At 35.4% G+C, this 23290-nt stretch overlaps 1 protein-coding gene across 1 annotated transcript in view; it reads left to right on the top strand.

Moving 5' to 3' along the window:
- The first annotated feature begins 36 nt into the window (after positions 1-36).
- The window catches only part of LOC150076717 (putative ATP-dependent RNA helicase DDX17), a 141055-nt gene continuing 117801 nt past the window's right edge, over positions 37-23290 (top strand). The window contains exons 1-3 of the mRNA XM_090386635.1: positions 37-149; positions 9726-9794; positions 20035-20284. Coding sequence (XP_090242761.1) covers positions 100-149; positions 9726-9794; positions 20035-20284 — 369 coding nt within the window. The 5' untranslated portion in view covers positions 37-99. The remainder of the gene's footprint in view (positions 150-9725; positions 9795-20034; positions 20285-23290) is intronic.

Here is a 23290-nt window from a genome sequence, read left to right as displayed (position 1 = left end):
AAGTAGGCGCTCTCCTCTATGAATTCCTTATTGCATGGCTGTGGTGTTTTGGTACATGATTTAATTTATGCTCTAAGCCCTATTGTGATATAATTAAAGATGTCACGAAGTTTAATTCGTTTGTTCATCGGTAATTTCAGGCTATCAAGGCAAGTGAATTTTGTATTATTAATATGTTTTTTTCCCTGCTTAGTTTGTTGTGAGTGGAAGATATACAAATGGTCAGCGAAACATTGCAGTTAATCTTTTCAACTTGTAAATGAATTAACACTAGTACGAGATTTGGTTCGAAAAAAATCGGACGAATTTGTTTAATTAAAAAATATAATATTTACCAGCTACACATTGAATTTTTTAAAAATAAGCTATTTAGACAATTTTTAAATTGGTGATATAGTTGAGAGTCCACGTGTGCTATAAGAGTTAGCCGAATAGCGTTTTTAATAAAGTGGATAATTTCGTCATTTGTTGCCATGCTGACGTTAAAAATATCGTGCGTTCAAAGAGTCACCCTACTGCAGGGGGTCTGCAGCCTGCGGCTCTTTAACTTTTAGCCCACATGAAACATAATTTAAAATGGAGTTAGGGGGCTTAAAAATCAAGGACATGTGGAGTGCAAGACTAAAATGCTTTAAAACTGAAATTGAAGATTGTAAAGGCAAAAGGCTGCCCGTGCAATTCTACACAAATGGACGGCGATAGATGAGTTGAAAAAGCAAGACCAAATTGTGTTGATGTGTGGAGTAGTTATCGGACAAGTATATAAATTTGAAAATATTTGCTTTTGGACTTCTCAGTTTTTTGTTCGACGTATTTCTGTCGGCAAATATTTTCAAACATGAACTATATTAATGACGTGGTTACAAAGGAACTGGATGCAAAAAATAATTTTGATATCTTATACTTGGATTTGAGGAAAGTTTTTGACACTGTTGCGCATGGAAGACTACTGTACAAATTGGAGCAGAATGGTATTAAGGGCAAGTTGCTACAATGAATAAAAGGATGGTTAAGTGGGAGAAGACAGAGGGTGGTAATCAGTGGGTGCTGTTCTTCGGGGACTAATGTTATTAGTGGAGTCCCGCAGGGTTCGGTGTGTTGAGTCCAATGTTGTTTTGTATATTTATCAATGATATTGATGAAGGTATATCAGGCTTAGTGTCGAAGTTTGCAGATGATACAAAGGTTGGCAGGGTTGTTAATGGCAGTGCGTTACTGCAATAGGATCTAGAAAATTTGGGCAGATGGGCTGAGAAGTGGCAACTGAAGTTTAACCTTGACAAATGCAAAGTACTGCATATGGGTAGAAGTAATCCCAGAAAAACGTACCAACTGTGTGGTACTACACTTAAGGTGGTAGAAAATGAAAAAGACCTGGGAGTAATTGTGCAGTCAGATATGAAGTTTTCTGAGCAATGCAGACAGGCTGCCAGGGCAGGTCATGGGGTTTTGGCAGTGATATAGGAATTTTGCTAGCAGGGAAAAGGAGGTGATTGTCCCTCTGTATAAGGCAATGGTCAGGCCACGCCTTGAGTACTGCATGCAGGTCTGGAGGCCTCATTTTAGGAATGATGTAGATTTGCTTGAATGTGTACAGAGAAGGGCAACAAAATTGGTGAGGGGAATGAAGGGATCCTCTTACCAGGAGAGGCTTAAGTTCTGCAAATTGCAGCAGCTGGAGACTAGGCACCTGCGAGGTGATCTGATTGAGGTGTATAAGTCCTTGAATGGGTTGAGCACGCTGAATTCTGATGGGATTTTTCTACTTTCAGATTACGAACCTAAGGGGGAGTAAATTGAAATTGAGGAAGGACAGATGTATAATAAATGTGCGGAAATTTGCCTTTAGCCAGCAGGTGGTTAATTGCTGGAACAAACTTCCATCTGTCGTTGTGGAAGTTGATAGGTTAAATAAATTTAAGGAGGAACTGGACAAACATTTAGAGGGGATTGTTTTGTAAATTTTTATTATTTTTATTTTTTTGGCTGATGCTGCATAAACTCATACACTTGCTTTCTTGCATCACATGCCACTACTACTACTCGCTCAAGAAGTTCAATAGCAAAAGTCACATTAATTTGTGCCTAACTGGATGTTTGTTACGTTTTTTCAATTAAGAAATAATATTTCAAAATAAATATATTTTTAATGAAACACCTTCCCACTCTATTCCATTTCTTAAACCCCTCTCTCCCTCCAGCTTGAGCTGAGGTGTGGCCCTTCTTTTCGGATTCTCTCTTTTTTTAAATTAGATCAAAAATGGCTCTTTACTCAGAAAAGATTGCCAATCCCTGCTCTACTGTACGACAGCCCTGGGACCCACAGTGCGCTTTAAATCATATCCACCTGTGAAGTGTTTTTACCAGTCAGATAACTTATCACTTCATAAATTTAGTATTTTTAGTGTTGCATGAGCATTCATTTCTTCTAAAAACAAAGCTTATGCAATGTGACATTCTAAAAAAAACTGATACAAATTTGTTTACCGTCAACAATAGATAAAAATAAACTATTGTGCACGTACAAGTAAAATACTACATAACCTAAAAAATTCTAGCCAGCTGTTGATTTTCAGGATCTTTAGGCCATTTTCAGGATCTTTTCATTTTGTTTTCCATTTAAAATGATAAACTGAAGCAAATTGAAGGTGCCATAATTGTTGTGTTTACCAAAACTGTTGTATAAAGGTTGCAAATGCTCATTTTGGAATATTTTTTGAGAGCACCTGTCAAATATTACATAAAAAAAAAAAAAAAAAAATTACATAGTTTAATATTACATAGTTTTGCCTTAACTATTAATAAATATCTTTTGTTTATATTTCTATTTGTGATGCTAGTCATTAATGTAACATACTATCATGAAAAAGAGTTAGAAATGTGAAATTCCCAGGCTGTTGTTAGCTGTTATTTGGTTTTTAGGAGCATTAGCAACTAAGGCCATATTGCTCCGGGATATGCGGTGGTCATTCCCTGACCTTTCCACATCCTCCGTATTTGGTGGTGACGGGCTCGAACCCCGGTCTAATCAAGAAGCGTGTGCTATGCACTGCTGCTCCTTCCCACCTGGCTACGGAGGCGCCTAAATTCCCAGGTGATGCACTTTCTTTGAACACCAGTGTATATGTATATATATATATATAAATGGGTATTCTATGTAACTCTTAATTTAATATTAATACAACGTGTGTATATATATATATATTTTTTTTTTTTCTTCACAAAAAGGCTGAAATTCAGCATACAGTACCCCTCATGTTATGCGATGTAACAAACAGAAGGTTGCATGAAGGATGTGAACTGAGAAAAATAATTGTAATTAGAAGGAAAAAAAACACTTATTAGACGGGGTCATGTTTTTAATCGATTTTCTTTTAGCAGACTAAATGCACAAGGCAGAGTATGTTATGGGTTGAAATTAATTATATAATATTGGTTATAATTAATATATATAATTAATTAATATATATATTATAATTAATATATATAATTTATATTATATATTATAATTAATATATATAATTAATTATATAATACACCATAGCTTACCCACAAGTTTAACTACATAAGTAGTGCTAAGGCCTCATTTTATTTTATCTCATATTGTGGGCTTAGCACTACTTATGTTGTAAACTTATGGGTAAACTGTGGTGTATTTATACCAATATTATATAATTAATTTCAACCCATAACATATTATGCCATGTGCATTTAGTCTTCTAAATATTATTATTACCTATACCATTTGGCATCTCTCATATTGTGGAATTAACTTCACAGTCATGATGGCATGTTTGCATTACCAGGGTACCTGCCTGCCCACCGATGAGTGAGCCATCAAGTTCCAAAATGGTGCTGTCTGGGTGGTGGTGCCCACTGAGAATAAATAACAGTAGTCTTCTATTAGAGAAGCATTGTTTATTTGAAGTAGTGCAGTACCTGGTATCTTGTGAAGGTAGCCATGATATGAGATAAAATCAAACAATGCCTTAACACTATTTATGTAGTTAAACTTATGGGTAAATTATGGTATATTATCAACAATATTATATAATTAATCGATTTTCATTTTTGTTTAGTGAAAAAAGGTTAGGTTTTTTCTGAGAAATAATAATAAAAATACATACATCTTTTAACAATAAAAACAAGAGAAATTAAATAATTTAATTAAATATATTTTTCTGCTGAGTGAATTTTTCTTAATAATTCTTCCTTATTTGCTATTTCTTCATAAAATTCTTCACAAGAATTAGCAAAATTGCCCTTAACTTGTAGTATTGCTTTCAGCATTTCTACGATCAGCTGGTTTTTGTTGACGTTCACAGCTTATTTACTATCGAAAAAACTTTCCGTTGTACCATTTGTTCCCGGAACATAATGCAAATGATTTGCATCGTGTTTGCCATTAAGTATGGAGGCTACGTGTCCAATCTGGGATATATTCCAGGACAGTTTGTAATGCTGGGCAAACGATCGAAATCCAGGACTGTCCCGCATAATCCGGGACATCTGGTTACTTTAGTAATTACAGACCTGTTAGCTTAACTTCTATTGCGGAGAAAATAATGCAGCCACTGGTTAAAGAAGTAGAGTGCAGCACCATCCAGACAGGAATGTAGCTGCATTTCATGGATTTTCTAAAGGGTAATTTTGTCTTGCCAGTAAGGTTAGATTATTTTGTTTTGATGCATTAACAAAGAAGTTGGATGCATTATTTATTTTGATGCATTAACAAAGAAGTTGGATGCAAAAGATAATTTCGACATTGTGTACTTGGATTTCAGAAAACCTTTTGATACTTTTTCACATAAAAGGCTACTGTACAAATTGCAGTGTGACAATAAGGACAAATTACTGCTATAGTTAGAGATGGTTGAGTGGGAGAAGACAGAGAGAAATTATCAATGGACACTGATAATCCTGGACTACTGTTATTAGTGGATTTTCTCAGTATTTTAGTGCTGGGCCTATTATTATTCTCTATAAATATTAATGATACTGATGAAGGCATATCAGGTTTAATGTCTAAGTTTGCAGATCATACAAAGATTGCCAGCCTGTTTAATTACAGTATGCTACTCAAAAGATCTATAAAAAAAAAAATATGCAGATGGGCTGAGAAGTTGCAGTCAAAGTTTAATATTGACAAATGCAAGGCACTGCATGTGAATAATGGTAATATAAGAATAACATAACCAACTGTATGGTACCACACTCCTGCAAGCCAGTTAGCTGTATTAGCCTGCAAAGTGTTTTCTAGTGCAGTCATGCTAGCTGGTATTTGCTTGTATGTAACTTTTATATGCTGAATCTTTGATAGTGTCAACTCGTGAAAATTGTGCGAACAGTTCAAATATATTTTGTTACATTTATGGTAACTATGTTGTGGCATTGGATAGGTAAGGTAGGATACAACATCATTTTGAAAAATGTATATGCTGCATATTTTGAAATAAAATTAGTTGACTAAGATAAACGTTCAGCTCCCCCATAATGTGTATTATACATGTGTATGTGACATTTGCTATTCCCTTTATTGCAGGAAAGCCCAGTATTATATCAATGACTGCTATTTTTGTTCCATAAATGTAGCAGGTTATAATGCAAAGAACAAGAAGAGCATTTTGGACCTCAACATTTCTTCACCTGTACACCATTGACCTGAACTACTGCACACTACTTGAATATATGGCATCTGTGATCTAGAGCAGTGGTTCTCAACCTTTTATGCTTCACATACCCCCCCCCCCCCTGGAAATGTGTATGTAACTGGCATACCCCTTGTATAGATAGATAAAACTATAGTTATAGTATAACAATGGGAATAAAATAAAAAAAAATATATAAATATATATATATATATATATATATACACATTAAATTTTGTATTCATAAATTACATATATCAATAAGCACAGAGTGACAAACAATTTAACAAATCCTATAAAATTATAAACATTTTACTGGGTAATCAGTGAGATGCTTGTGCTTATTTACGCTTGCACAATTTATCAATGGTTGAGGTTATCTTGCTAAGGTAGAGTTGAAAGTCATCTTCAACATCCAGCCTGTTCCTATATTTATTTTTTAAAGCAGTTAAAGAATGAAAAACCTGTTTCACATAAGTCACATTCACTCACTTAGAATGGATGTTTTGACTGGGAGATCAGCTGTTCAGGTAGGTTCGGCTCTCAGGTAGGGAAGGGAGGGAGGATTGACAAACGTGTACTGAACTACAGCACTGCGCTTCATCACTCAGTTTTCAGAAATTAATCACTTAGCAACTTTTGAGCTCTCATGGTGTACCCCTCAAAAGTTTTACCATGTATTCCACGTTGAGAACCACTGATCTAGAGGATGGTATTAGCCATATGGTGCAAGGAAGCCACAGGCTTTTGCTTCACTGGCCAAAAATAATAAATAAATAAAATATAAACTACTGTGACAAAAAAATCACAGCTGTTTACACAATGTGAACTCGATAGTGTCTTGAGAGATTTAAATCTATAAAAAGGGTAGATTTTTAAAATCTTGACCTTAAAAGCTCTCTTCAGAGTTTTAAAGTCACGATTGAAATCCAGGCATCTTCTGGTACTAGGAACAGTCTTTTCATGGTATAGATATTATGAAAGAGAATTGGATCTGCATTTTTTTAAAGAAGGCTCAATGAATTGCAACATTTCTGTAGTTATCAATTCTTGGAATTTTCCACCAACCAACAGAGTGATGGCTATTTATTAACTCGTTGCGGCAATGCTTGAGATGGGTTCTCCTTCATAATGGAAGCGATTTTGCATCCATTCGTGTAGTCCATTCAGCACACTTGAAAGGAAATTGAAAATGTTAGGCTTCTTTTGAAAAAAATTCAGTACAAGGATTATGGTTGGTCAGTGTGTAGAGATTTTAAAGTTAATGGAGTGCTACTTGGCCAACAACTTGGTTACTCAAAAATGCCTTGCTTTCTGTGTGAGTGGGATACCTGAACATTGGGAAAGGAAAGGTTCTCACAAAGAATCTCTGACACCATGTTCAAAGGATGTTAAAGATTGAATGACTAGTAGACTGCAACAAAGTACCATTACTTCCTCTGCATATAAAGCTAATTTTAATGAAACAATTTGTCCAAGCCCCTTCAGGTTAAGTTGTTGTTGTTTGGTTTTTAGGAGCATTAACAACTAAGACCATATTGCTCTAGGGATATGCAGTGGTCATTCCCTGACCTTTCCGCATCCTCTGTATTTGGTGGTCACGGGCTCAAACCCCGGTCTAATCAAGAAACATGTGCTATGCACTGCTGCTCCTGCCCACCCGGCTATGGAGGCACCTCAGGTTAAGTGTTTAAATGTATGTTTCCACTAAATCCCCATTGTTTACATACAAAAAAAAAAAAAAAAAAAAATCGAAGTTGGAATTTTTTTTTTTCTAAACCCCAAATTCACAAGCTGCTACAGGAACACTTGTTTTTTTGTGTGTTTTTAAAAATAAAAAGTACAGCAATGCATATTTTAAAGTTTTAATTTTTTATTAGCATTAGTAGAGGCATATGATGCAAGAAAGCAAGCTTGTACAGCATCAGCCAAAAAAAAAAAAAAAAAAATCACATTTTGCATAGCCATTTGTTCTAAAAGTTTACAAGTTCTTCCCTGAATTTATTTATGTTATCAACTTCCACAACAGATGGAAGTTTGTTCCAGCAATCAACTACCCGCTGGCTAAAGGCAAATTTCCTCACATCTATTTTACAACTGTTTTTCCTCAATTTCAATTTATACCCCCCCCCCAGGTTTGTAATCTGAGCAGGAGGAAGAATCCCATCAGCATTGAGCCTGCTCATCCCATTCAAGGCCTTGGTGATACACCTCAATCAGATCACCTCACATGTGCCTAGTCTCCAGATGCTGCAGTTTGTGGAACTTAGCCTTTCTTGGTGAGGACCCCATCGTTTCCCCCCTCACCAACTTGTTTGCCCTTCTCTGTATTGTTCTAACAATTCTACATCCTTTCTAAAATGAGGCCTCCTGTATGCAGTACTCAAGGCGTGGCCTGACCATTGCCTTGTACAACGGGATAATCACTCCTTTTCCTTACTAGCAAAATTTCTGTATATCATTGACTTGCTCTGGCAGCCTGTCTGCATTGCTCAGAAAACTTCATATCTGACTGCTCAATTACTCCCAGATCTTTTTCATTCTCTTCCACCCTGAGTGTAGTACCACACAGTTGGTACTTTTCTCTGGGGTGACTTCTGCCCATATGCAGTACTATGCATTTGTCAATGTTACCACTTCTCAGCCCATCTGCCCAACTTTTCTAGATCCTGTTGCAGAAGCATACTATCGTTACTGTCATTAACAACCATGCCAACCTTTGTATCATCTGCAAACTTGGACATTAAGCCTGATATACCTTCAGCAATATGAGCCCAACACCGAAATCTGGGGAACTCCACTAATTTAAAACATAATCAAGAAAAGAAAAGATGAAATACTGTCATTATTCAACAGGATTTTAGAAAATATCAAAAATGTTTTCCAGAAATTAAAAAAGAAAATGGATATCCATCAGGTGTATTGCCACAGCATCCTTGCTACAGATAGGGTTGCCATCACTTGTCCACCTTTGTATCTTCAGTAAACTTGGACATCAAACTTGAAATACCTGCGTCAATATCATTAATGAATATCAGAAACAGTAAGTCCAAGAACTGAACCCTGCGGGACCACTAATAACATTTGCTCATGAAAAGCAGTGGCCATTATGGAGTTGTCACTGGAGTGCCAATAGTAAAAAATAAAAGTAATAAAAAAAAGCAAACACGTACCTAAATTTATGTGACCGAATATTCTTTATTATTTTATTTCAGATTCGTTGTTTTAAATTTAGATAGCTAGTTCTATAACTATTAAAATTGGATTCTTATTTATATAAACTTTTTTCATTGTTTTGAAAACAATAAAAAAGGGGTCCTAATTGATCCTGAAAGTAAATTTGAATCTTGGAAAAGTGTACTGAAGACCAGTAGAATGTGCTTTTGTAATTATAGTTCTATGTAAGTAAATTTCATAGTTTTGCTTTATAGTTGTTAAGTGAGGGTTGTTATCAATTAGACATGTGAATTATAGAAAAAAGAATTGCTTATCATTCAAATAAAGTCCAATATATGGCCCATATGTTATGAAACACCTAGAGCTATTATTATAGCTAAGGGTGACCATTCCCTTAGCTATAATAATAGCTAAGGGAATGCATGGAATAGCTAATTCCATGCAGAGCCACCTGGAATGGTCCAGGTGGCTCTGCAGTGATTGTTGCTGGCACCAGCAGTAAATTTGAATCATCAACTAATTTTTGTGACATGAACATTGATTCAGATGGGGCAAAATTTTTGGAAGCCACCAGATTCAAACCTGTCGGCCAACGTTGAAATAAGAGATCTATTCTATTTTGGAAACATTTTCTCATTTCAGACTTCTATTTCTGAACTGCCTTTTTTATAATAAACAGATAACAGTCCTGCTAATTATATTTGTTTCTTTGTAAGGTAAGTTAGTTTTTTTTGCATGACAAGTTAAATTGACAACATAAAAATCATTTGGAGATTTAGTGCTTTGGAAGATCTTTGAACTTCCTAAACATTTAACTGAAATTGCTGACACTTTTATTAATTTTTATTTCTTTTGTGCTCCACTGAATAAATTTTCCTGTTTTTTTTAATTTTATTTTAGACAAAACATTGAATCTTGGAAAAGTGTACTGAAGACCAGTAGAATGTGCTTTTGTAATTATAGTTCTATGTAAGTAAATTTCATAGTTTTGCTTTATAGTTGTTAAGTGAGGGTTGTTATCAATTAGACATGTGAATTATAGAAAAAAGAATTGCTTATCATTCAAATAAAGTCCAATAAGAATATAAAGATGTTAAAACTGCATTGTCAATTTTAAGATTATGTCAAGATTATTATTAGCTTCTAACATGGATAGACTGGAAAAATTGGAAATTTTCTTGTGAGTCTCGAGAAACAAGACCTACTGAATCACACATTTTTAACTTCATATTCTACATTATTCTTAAATTTATGAAATGCCTGGTAAACATATGTACATTTGTTATGGTTGGTTTTATTCACTTATACATTGTTTGAAAATATGGATGTGTATATGTTAACAGACCAATTTGCTTGTTGTGGTGGCTGAAAAGCCCAAAATAACTCACAGGGAACCTACTCCTTCTGCAAAAGATTTATTATGGATATTTATATTTATGGCATACTGTAAATTTAACTGTTTTATGCAGTGCACCCTCAGAATGATGAGTTTTATGTATATATATCTGGATTTGAATATTGCTCACCACCAAAAGAAAAAGAAAAAAAAAACGAATGGTTAATTGTAGCTTTAAGAACTAGTAGTGACTAGAACATCAAATAAATTAGCCTTTAATGCAGTTATAACATCCTATCAGACATCCTTGGTTTAAGAGATATCGTGACAATAGCATAAAAAAAAATCACCTTCTAACAATAGTGTTGTGAGAATTCACATTTGAAGGAATGTCGTTTTTTTTAACATTATCTAATGAGGGTGTGATTCTGCTACCAGAACAGCAGGATACACCCAACAATTAAAATAAAATCATAAAAGTATAAAAAGAAGTTACTGCTGATGTATGACTACTTGTCCAAGAAGAATATTCATTTCACAGAATTAAATTAATTTCATTCTGCATTCAGTCACATGTGGACACTTATTGATATTTTCTATTGGATGACTGTTTCCTACAACAGCATGTTAGAGAGGCAACATTAAAGAGCAGTGCTCTTGGTATTGATTATCAGCAGTGATTCTTCATGCACTAGTTGAGGCTTATGATGCAAGAAAGCATCAGCCAACAAAAAAAAAAAAAACCCCTTCCCATTTCACCCATCCATTCACTCCAAATGTTTGTCTAGCCTTGAACTTATTTAAGTTGCTGACCTCCACTACAATATATGGAAGTTTGTTCCAACTATCAACCACCCGCTGGCTAAAGGCAAATTTCCACACGTCTGTTCTACAATTGTCTTTCCTCAATTTGAATTTATTCCCCCTCAGGTGAGTAATCTGAGCAAGAGGTAGAATCCCATTAGCATTGAGCTTGCTCAATCCATTCAAAGCTTTATACACCTCAAGTAGATCACCTTGCAGGTGACTAATCTCTAGAAGCTACAATTTGCAGAACTTAAGCCTCTCTTGGTAACACTACCCTTTGTTCTACTCACGAATCTCATTGCCCTTCTCTGTATTTGTTCCAGCTGCTCTACATCTTTCCTAAAATGAGGCCTCCAGACCTGTACATGGTACTCAAGGTGTGGCCTGACCATTGCATTACACAAGGGAACAATCACTCCCTTATCCCTGCTAGCAAAATTCTTTTATATAATTGACAAGACATGATCAACTACTTTCACAACCTGCTCAGAAAACTTCATATCTGACTGCCCCTAGGTCCTTTTCATTCTTCACTACCCTGAGTGTAGTACCACTCAGTTGATACGTTACTCTGTGGTTACTGCTACCCATATCATTACTGTCATTAACAACACTGCCAACCTTTGTATCATCTGCAAACTTAGACATTAACTCTGATATACCTTCATCATCATTGATGCGAACCAGGCTAGCCAGGTGGGTAAAGTGTCTGCCTGGCAACCCAAAGGTCGCAGGTTCGAATCCCGCCTCGGGTTTGGATCAGAGTAAAATGCAAAAACTTTGGGAGGTGCATTATGGCCACAGAAGCCGATGCACTAACAAAAAAAAAAAAATCATCATTGATAAATACCGAAAACAATGGGCCCAACACTGAGCCCTGGGGGACTCCACTAATAACATTAGTCCATGAAGAGCAGTGCCCATTTATACCCACTCTCTGTCTTCTCTCACTCAACCATCCTCTTATCCTTTGTAGCAACTTGCCCTTAATGACATACTGCTCCAATTTGTATGGTAGTCTTCCAGAACTTAATTTGCAGAACTTAAACCTTTCTTGGTAAGAGAGAAAGGCTTAAGTTTCCTTAGTTCCCTTCACCAATCTTGTTGCCTTCTCTACTCATTCCAACAACTTGACATCTGGAAGCCTCATCAAAATGATGAGGCTTCCAGACCTCTATGCACTACTCAAGGTGTGGCCTGACCATTGCTTATAAAAGAGATAATCACCTCCTTATCCCAGCTAGCAAAATTCCTGTATATTATTGACAGGCACCTCCGTAGCCAGGTGGGCAGGAGCAGCAGCAGTGTGTAGCACACGCTTCTTGATTAGATCGGGGTTCGAGCCGTGACCACCAAATACGGAGGATGTGGAAAGGTCAGGGAATGACCACTGCATATCCCCAGAGCAACATGGCCTTAGTTGCTAATGCTCCTAAAAACCAAATAACAAACATATCATTGACAAGACCCCATGACCTGCTGTGGCCGCCTGTCTGCACTGCTCAGAAAATGTATCTCACTGCACAATTACCTGCAGGTCTTTTTCATTCTCCACTACCTTGAGTGTAGTACGACTGGGTTGGTACATTTTTCTGTGGTTACTGCTACCTATATGCAGTACCTTGCATTTGTCATGTTAAACTTCAGTTGTCACTTCTCATCCCATCTTCCCAACTTTTCTAGATCCTGTTGCAGTAGTATACTGTCATTACTGTCATTAACAACCCTACCAACCTTTATGTCATTTGCAAACTTGGACATTAAGCCTGATATACCTTCATCAATATTATTTACAAATATACTAAACAACAATGGGCCCAACACTGAACCCTAGGCGAGTCTACTATAATAAGACGAATCCACGAAGAGCAGTGCCTACTCTCTGTCTTACCACTCCCTGTCTTCTCCTACTTTATCCATTAAAATGCACTTGCCCTTAATGCCATACTGCTCCAATTTGTACAGTAGTCTTCCATGTGCAATAGCATCAAAAGCTTTCCTGAAATCCAAGTATGATATGAAAATTATTTTTTGCATCCAGTTCCTTTGTGACCATATCATACTATCCAATCAAATTGGTCAGACAAGACTTTCCTTTAACAAACCCATGCTGTGTCTGAATTATTGCTGAAGTTTTGTCTAGATGATCCTGCAATGCTTCTTTAACTCACTGCAATGCTACTATATACGTAGTTCAAATTTATGGGTAAACTATGGTGTATCTACACCAATATATAGGAATAAATACAAATTACAGTAATTTATAACATGCCTTTTTCCCCTGTCATTTAGCCAAACTTTTATTCACTTATAGTATCTTCCCACCATCTTCGCACAAGGTTGCAATTTACACAAAATTCACTCTAATGTTATTATATCAAAAGCCCTGCTGAATTAAAAATATCATTAACATCCTGCTCAGCACTTACAAATTCCTCTTGAAATTCACAAGAGATGTATTTCAGTCACTATTATCCAGTAAAATAGTATTGATATTAGTATTAATAGAGGCAAAATAACTTCTGTTCCGAGTTAAATTATAAATGATAATGTATTAGAAGACGAAACGCACAAGGCATAATTTCTTAATGGTTTAGCTAATTAACTATATAATATCGGTGTAGATATACCATAGTTTACCCATAAATTTGAACTATGTATGTAGTGTAAAAGGCATTGTTTTAATTGTATCTCATATTATATAGTTAATTATCTAAACCCATGAGAAATTATGCCTTGTGCATTTCGTCTTCTAATATTTATACACCATTTGGCATCTCTCATAGTGTGGAAATAATTTTGCAACTGTGATGGCATGTTGCATTACCAGGATACCTGCCCACTCACTGATGATGAAGCCAACTAGCTTTGAAACGATTGTCTGGGTGGTGGTATCCACCAAAAATAAATAACAATAGTCTTCACTACTAGAGAAGCATTATTTATTTGAAGTAGTGCAATACCAGCTATCTCATTGTGAAGGCACCCACAATATGAGATACAATTAAAACAATGCCTTTTACACTACATATGTAGTTCAAATTTATGGGTAAACTATGGTGTATCTACGCGCCAATATTATTTAGTTAATTACCTAAACCCATAAGAAATTATGCTTTGTGCATTTCATCTTCTAATACATTACCCTATTTCATAGTACAGTCAGTCCTCGTATAACACGTGTTTACACTACACGAATTTGATCATACACGATTTATAAATAGGGGAACGATGTCGTATATAACACGAACCGAATTCGCTTATGCACGATTCGCCTCTGTGTTTACAAGAAATGGCAGTCGAATGCGGAATCACTCCAACTGAACGCAACACGATAGGAATGAAGAGGAGATTCTGAAAATTTATTTGTTTTTTATATCAGTTAAAGGGAAACACATTTCACCATAATAACGTAAAAAGCAACACAATTCCAGCTATCGGTATAATCGCAAATGCAGTTAGATGGAGTTTACTACCAGTTTATAACAGATTCCACTAGCAGAAACGCAACTGGAAATTGTTTTTATTGTTTTATGGTAGTAACCCCTAGAAATGTGCTAAGTAAAATGTGAGGTGTTAATAGTGTATCTCTGCCTTTACGGTGTTGTTTATTCAGTTGCTACACGTGCGCAGCTTTGTTTATGCATATCAAGCGTGCCTCCTCGTTTGGTAATTGTGCTTTATTTCCTAAAATGAGTAAAATATTTAAAAAGTGTGGAAAGGAAGCGTCCTGGTGAAGACACTGCAGATTCAGAGAGAAAAAGAAAAGCAATATCGATAAACAGAGGTGGACTGGGTCAAAAATTCATACCCGGGAAAATTTGTAGTGGCCTCATACTATGGTTTATGGTCAAAATCACACTGGCCTCCGGCTCACCTGGGTTTCCCCAGTAAGGCTTATGGCCAGTCCGCCTCTGTCGATAGAGAAAAAATATGAAATTGTGAAACGCTTTGAGCGAAATGAAAGACCATGTGATACTGCACGTGCTACAGACCTAAATGAGGCAACGGCGAGAATTACAAAGAGTGTAGAGAAAATAAAAACAACTTTCATAGCAGGAACAACTCAAAGTGTAATTAAAATCCATCAGATTAACACACAAAGAATTGGCAGAGATGGAACGGCTGTCATCTGTTTGGATAGAAAATCAAGCAAAAAAGTTTGCTTACGATAGAAGCAAAAGCATTAGCAATATTTTATTACGTAATAGTCGTAATAAAATACTTACATATTACTTAAAATACTTAAGTAATTAAAACGCTTACGTATTACGTATTTTATTACGTATAATAATAAATAATCATAATAAAATACGTAAGTATTTTATTACGATTATTCATTGTGTTTGGTAATGTTTTGGTTACAAATGTGTTCAATCTTGGGTGGTCAGCACATAACCCTATTTTTCCCATAGGGCCTGTTGTTTATATTGCACGATTTTGCATTACATGAGGGTTTCTAGGAACACAACTATCGTGCTATACGAGGACTGACTGTACAGGCAGTTCTCGCTTAATGAGTTCCCGGGTTTACGAGTTTTTTTTTTTTTTTTTTTTTTCAAGTATTAACAAAATCAAAAATATGAACATTAATTGCAAAAAATGAATGTTAAATATTCACAAATACCGCATTTAAAACCGTGCACGTAGCTATATAATACAGTGTACCCCGTTTTACGATGTTAATCCGTTACCATCATATCGCGAAAATATCGTAATGTGAACCCAATAACACATTGTTTTTTGGTAATTCATTCCCCGATCTCAGAAGTTAAAATTTTTGCTATATAACTCCCTAAAAGATCGTTTTTATAGTGTAAATTGTATTAGTTACCAATTCAAATCATTAAATGCACTACACTTTCATTGTTATCATATGTTATAAGAACCAATTTCGAACGGCTTTGTGATATTTTTCTAAAGCACATTTCTGGAAGTCACGACCATAAAATAATAAAAACAATTTGCACTTTCTGGTTTTTTGGGCTTTTCTGTTACTGCAAGCAGTTATAAATGGGTAGTAAACTCTATGTTATTGCATTTGTGAAAATACCGATAGCTGGAATTGTGTAGGTTTTTTGTTATTATGGTGAAATGTGTTTGCCCTTTACTGAAATCTTCAATCGTATAAAAAACATAAATAAATTTTCAGAATCTTCTCTTCATTACTTTTTTTTTTTTAAGTTTCGTAAACTTGTTACTCCGAGCAAATCGTGTTAGTTGCAATTTGTGTATTCTGTTAAAAAATGCTTATGCATGCTATTGAAATTTTATAAAGAAAAGAGAAGATTATCTTGGAAATAAATGCCTCTTGAAGCATTTCTGAAGAAGACTACTCCTTGTGCAACAAACCAACAAGTGCCGAGCCAATAATGAGTGATCAATGAGTGTGCATTTAGTGGATGATGATGAAGAAGAAACACATTCTTTAACATTTGTAAGTCATAAATAATTTCTTTATTATTATAATTTGCTTGATTTTACAGGCTGTTTTCATTTTTTTGGATAAATCAATCATTGTTTAAACATAAACTAATTAGCTAACTAATTTCATTGTTGATAACGTAACCCCTATTTTTAACATTGTCTATGGGAAATCAATTCCTGCTTTACGAGTGAGCTCCAAGAACGAATTAACTCGTAAAGTCGAGAACTACCTGTATTGTATTAATAAGCACCTTTTGCCTTCACATAGCCTACTATGGCTATGTGCAGAATATTCCATAATTGGAATATATTCTAGCAACTTGGTTCTCAATCTTGAGTATTAGCAGAAACTGGTACCCAGGATTGGGCTTCTTGTGGAATATTATACCTCTCGTAAAATCTAGAAGCCAGTGAATCCTGTCCTAAATGAGGCTAGAAAAAATAACAAAAAAAAAATGAATAAAATAAAATTAAATGGGGTGGAAGGAAAGAGGGCACTTATACACATACAGTTGTCTTCAGTTTCAGCTATTCAGTTGATCTTCATCAGTGGCCAAATAAAAATTTGGCCAGCAGACTGTCTATCTAACCTGTAGATAGTATATCCAGTAGTCTTATCAGGCAAAGCAAGGTGACAAGGATGGTTGTTTTGTCTCAATTGTAGATCTTCAATGCAGCAAGTAAAAGGTCCATGCCAGTAGCCAATCAATTTATCATAAAGATTTCCAAAGTTCATTTGTCTTACATCTGTGATCAGTTTAATAGTCCTTTTCAGAAAATATTCCATAAGGAGAATTATTCTTTTTCAGTAGATATTCCATAAGCCATAAGGAGAAGCAAGAGAATCAGGGTAGTGATTTATCATTGAAATGTTATTCTAAATGGTTTTAATAGTTATAATATTATAGTAGTTAGTGATAAAAGTTATGTTGTGGTAGAAGGAGCAGAACAGGTTGTAGTAAGGTTGTCTTTTTGTATACCCTTTATTTAGGAAATTCTTGTAAGGTACTAAAGTTTATTGGAGTATTCACAGGATTCATACCTGACTGAAATAGATTAAATTGAATTTCAGGTAGTATCTAAAGTTATTGTAAATTGCAAACTGAGAAATAATGTGAGAACAGGTTTCTTCATTGCTGCAGAAACATCTGTCAGATTCAACAAGGTTGAATTTACGTAATTTTGACTTTAATAATCCATATCTGTTTATTAAAATGACCATAAACTGTGTGTGAACCATTTTGCAATATCTAGTTTGATGGTGAATGTATCATCAGGAAGAAAATACCTTCTGACAGTTCCTTTCTGACTAGTGACTCATATTGCTTGCCAGTTGTTGAAACAAAATTTACTCTAGGACTTTCTCCTTTCCTTCTTAGGATGGATCTGCATTGATTTTGAGTAATTCCAAAAAAAATTTATAAGAATTTCTGATCCAGTAGCATAGATCCATGTGTATAATGTGTAAATTGAGTAGAGCACATTAGCAAGAACTTACAGAGCATCACTAGCAATGTAGAACATTGTAAAGAGACAAGTTTAACTAGATTTTTAGAGTTGGTTGCCCCTGTGGAACCACACTAGCACTGTATATGGCCATTGGTACAAACTGTCATTCTATACAAATTCTTTATTTTAGTTACCAACTGATTTATGTGAGCTGTGAAATTTAAACAATCATCTATTGTGAACAAGTATAGTGGAGAATTTAGAGGTCTTCAAAATGGATGAGTTTTGAAAAAAATTTTCTGTTTTTTTTTTTTTTATTTAATTAATGTACTAAATTGTGTTCAATAGATAGTTTTAATAGTCCTAATCATGTTCATTTGCATATCTTTAAATTTAGCAAAGTATTTAGTAAGTTATGACTTAATATTCATAGAGCCTTTGTTATTGGTGATGTCAGTGTGAATATTAGAATTAGCAGTGGCAAATGATGCAAGAAAGGCATCAACCAAAAAAAAAAAAAAAAAAAATGACACCTTTCATTTCACCAATTCATTCCCTCCAATACTTCGTTTAGTTCTTTGAATTTATTTAAACTATAAACTTCCGCAACAACAGATAAAGCTTGTTCCAGCAATCAGCCACCTGCTGGCTGAAGGTAAACTTCTGAATATATCTATAAGCAACTGTTCTTCCTCAATTTGAATTTGTACCCCTAGTGTGTAGTATCAGCAGGAGGAAGAATTCCATCAGCATTGAGCTTGCCCTATCCAGTCAAAACCTTAAACACCTCAATCAGATCATCTTGCAGCTGCCTAGTCTCCAGATTCTGCAATTTGGCAAACTGAAGCCTTTCTTTGTAAGAGCACCCCTTTGTTCCTCCTCAACAGTCTCATTACAGTTCTGTGTACTCATTCCAGCAGCTCTACATCCTTCCTAAAATGAGGGCTCCTGCCCATGAGCTGCCCTGGCAGCCTGTCTGCATTGCTCAGAGAACTTCATATCTGACTGCACAATTACCTCCAGGCCTTTTTCCATTTTCCACTACCCTGAGTGTAGTACCACACGTTTGGTATGTTACTCTGGGGTTACTGCTACCCATATGTAGTGCTTTGCATTTATCAATGTTAAACTTCAGTTGCTATTTCTCAGCCCATTTGCCTAACTTTTCTAGATCCTCTTGTAGTTGCATACTGTCATTAACCACCCTGGCAACCTTTGTATCATCTGCAAGCTAGGACATTAATTCTGATATGCCTTCATCAATATCATTAATAAATGTAGAAAACAATTGGACCAACACTGAACCCTGGGGACTCCACTAATAACATTAGTCCATAAAGAGCAGTGTACATTGATTACCACTCTCTGCAGAAGCTTGAAAATATAATTCAAAATTCATTCAAAATCCAGCATTACTATCTTCTCCCCAAGCAGTTAAGAAGTTATGATGCTATTGATGGCATAGGCTAAGAAATTTTTGCTTGTAAAGAGATCCAAACGTAAAAGGGATAATAGCCACTGTACCTAAATGAGAGCACTCAGGTTAATTACCGAACTCTTTTATATCACTGTTAACTTTATGGCAACTATTAAAATCTCTCCATTCAGAAATATTCAGTTTCTGCCGCATGCCTTTTCTACAAATATTTCCATGGAATTCTTCTTTTGAATTAGCATCTAATTCTCTTTCTTCCAAATATGTTTAAACATGTGCATCAACTAGTTATCAGCCATTCACATTTCACCTCCAGACTCACAAGACTAATTTTTCTATTTCTTCATTCATTCCTTTTATTCTTTTCTAACAACCTTCCTTTTTGCATACTTTCTTCAAATTACAATATACAGAAATTAAATTTCAGTGGGGGCAAAGTATCTTTCAATTTTATACTTAAGAGTATTATAGGTTCCACTAAATTTTGCTTGTTTGGGATTATTAATAATAGTAATAATAAAAAAAATCACAGAATTAAAGGTACTCTTGCTTGGGTTGGTCAGCTTCAAATTATATGATAGAATAGAATGTCTCATAATATTCAAGAACAAAACCTAGTCACGTATTATAAATTTTTAAAAATATTTTAAATTATTTATTTGTGTCTACACTGATATATGATTTAGATATAAAATATGTAATGTAGAATGGTCTATTTTAGTAATAACTGAGCAAAAGAAATTATTCTATTGCAGTTATGAAGATATGGATGTGAAGAGACATCGCCATCCAGAAGGGTATAGGTCTCATCAAGGTAATCCTAGAAGAAAGACTTTTTATAAAGATGGTGATGATGTATATGGTTCATATTCTCCTAGGGACAGCTATAATAATTCACAAATATTTTATAATAGCTTACCACCACCAGATTGGGATAAAATAAAAGTTGTGCCATTTGAAAAAAATGTTTATAACGAACATCCTGATGTCATTTGTAAATCTCCAGTAAGTGTTTTAAGTTTATTTTTGAATAGAAGCAGTACTCCTGGCTTAGAGTATTTGTAATAGGCTTTTAAAAATATAAGTTAAAGTTATGATTTGATGATTTTTTTAATATTTGAACTGTGCATGTATTTTGAATTGTGGTAAATTATAGATCAAATGGTCACTTGATTAGGTACACCTGACTAATAGCAAGTAGATCTCACTTTAGTCCTCTGAATACCCTAAAGCTCATGGCTCAGTGAAGTGCTGGAAAGTGCACCAGAGGGATGCCATTCCAGGTTGACTCAGTTGCTTACTGCAGTTGTTGCAAATTGGGTGACTGTAGATTTATTTCTGAAGAGCTTGTTCCACTTCATCCCATAGTTGCTGAATTGAATCCATTTTTTTATTATTATTATTATTACTCCAGAAGAGCCAAAGCCTTACAGAGGAGGAATATAACAATAAAAATATATATCTATTTACAGTTAATAAATAAATGGGATATAATATAGCATATACAATGGAATATCATATATTACAGGCAGATTTGCATTTAGGCAAACCTGCGGGTGACAGAGATTTGTGTATTTCTAACACCTTTGTTATTACATTTTCTTTTCTCATTATAATTTATAGTTTACTCTGAGTGAATTATATTATTATAGTCCATTTTTATTTATCCATTTTTTTTTTTTTTGATAATTTATTGTATTATTTATTATTATTATATACACTGAGTGATCACTGAATTATGACCACCCTTATGAAAAGTGAATGTGACCCGTTGTCCATGTGAGGTACGAGAGTGCACAGTTAGTCAACCTACGTAGCATAGGTAAGGTGTCAGTGGTTCTGTAGGTAGTAAAATTCCGAGCATGATGAGTAAAAGGAAGGATTTATCAGACTTCGATGAAGTACAGATTGTGGGAGCTTGACAAGCTGGTACCTCGATTTCCCAAACAGCTGAACTGGTGGGGTGTTCGAGAGCTGCCATAGTTAAAGGGTACCAGGAGTGGCATCAAATTGGTCAAACAACGACCCGACAGCAAAAACTGCAAAGGGGAGTGAAAGGTTGAAGTTAGAGGTGAGCAGTGGGTCTGATGACTTGAACAGGCACAGTACTGTTGAAGAGTTGACTACCCAATGCAACATGGGCCAACCTGGAACAATATCTGCCATGACCATGTGTCGGATGTTCACACTTATGGCATATACCAGCAGATGAACCCTATGGCATCCTCTCCTAACCGATGTTCATCGGTGTAAAAGACTCGTCTAGTGCAAAGAGCATGCAAGTTGAACATTAGAAGACTGGAAAAAGGTGTGCTGGTTGGATGAGTCACGTTATTTACTCCATACTGTGGATGGTCATGTACGAATTTGGCGTCAACAACAGGAGGCTGTTGAGCCATCTTGCCTGGTTACAAAAGTGTAGGCCGGTGGAGGCGGTTGTATGGTGTGGGTCATGTTTCACTGGCAGGAACTTGGACCCTTGGTGCATGTGGAAAAACGTATCAGTGGTCTCTGCTATCGTCAAGTGCTTGCTGACTGTGTGCACCCCGTTATGTTACACTTTTACTTGAATGTCAATGGTGTCTTTCAAGATGACAATGCACTGAGCCATTGGGCACTTGTTGTGTGGGAATGGTTTGAGGAACACAGTTTTGACTGCCAGCATATCGATTGACCTCTGAACTCCCCCGATATCAATCCCATAGGGCACTTGTCCCACAAGTGCTCTGTGGGAAGGCATATCAGGCATCTGGATACACCAGTTACCTGCATTGCTGACTGCATTACACACGGCTTGGTTGGCCATACCTCCCAGATGCTTCCAACATCTTGTTGGACCAATGCTATGTCGGATAGCTATACTGAGGGCAAAAGTATTACTAAATGTAAACCAGGAGAGGAGTGAGATGGTTTACATTAGTAAAGCTTTAGGGATTATAATACAGTCAAATGAAGTTTACCATGCAGTGTAAACAGGTGGCCAGAATGGCACATTATGTTCTATCAGTGATTTAGTAGACCTTTGTAAGTAGGAAAACAGATGCCATTATTCCTCTGTATAAGATGATGGTGAGGATGCCCGTAAAATGTTTTATTCAGGTCTGGAGATTGCACCTGGAAAACATGGTGTAGAACATTTTAGACAAGCATCCAATTTGATGAGGAGCACTAATTGTTGTCCATATGAGGAACAGCTTAGAAGGTGGAATCGTAAAAATTGGTAACTAGGAACTTAGTGGGTGATAGTTGTGAATGTGATCATTAAAATGAAAGGGGACATATATTCTCACTTTGGTTCTTAAACCAAGAAGCCAAATATAAAATCTTAGTCAAAATGAAAACAATTGAAAGACTTGGTAACTGAAATTAACTTTTTATTTCTTAATAAAGCATTAAATGTTTAAAAGCCATTTTTTTTGTCTCCGACCTTACCATATGGTTGGATCGGATTTCTGGAGGTCACAACCACAAAACAAATAACAGTCACCCATTTATTGGGCTTTTCTGTGCAATCTATCATAAACGGGTAGTAAACTCGATCTTATTGAATTTGCAATAATACCGACAGCTGGAATTTTGTGGGTTATTATGGAAAAATAACCTAGCTATCCATGGCAACCAATTTAATATCCTATTAAATTGGTTGCCACGGATAGCTAGGTTATTTCCATGAAATCTTCAATCATATAAAAAAATTAATTTTCAGAATCTTCTCTTCATTCCTATTTTTAAAGCTTCTTAACTCGTTACTCTGTTCTCACTTGCGCTTATTGTGTTACTTGCAATTTGTGTGTGTGTGTGTGCCGAGTTCTTTGTTATTGATTACTTATCTTTTTACATTTTGACCCCACCCACAAATGTCAGTGAACAGAAATGTCAACTAGTTAGTATGTGCATATTACAGTACGTATTAATTATTCCAATTTTTGGGTATCATTTAATTTTTTAATTGGTAAGGTAATAAAGGGTAAATTTGTGCTTAATATATCTTTACTTTTATAGCCTGTGGAT

Source organism: Mastigoproctus giganteus, chromosome 12 (genome assembly GCF_048544385.1).
Source record: "Mastigoproctus giganteus isolate SK-2022 chromosome 12, ASM4854438v1, whole genome shotgun sequence".
Lineage (NCBI taxonomy): Eukaryota > Metazoa > Arthropoda > Arachnida > Uropygi > Thelyphonidae > Mastigoproctus > Mastigoproctus giganteus.
This window is presented reverse-complemented; position numbering and strand designations above follow the sequence as displayed.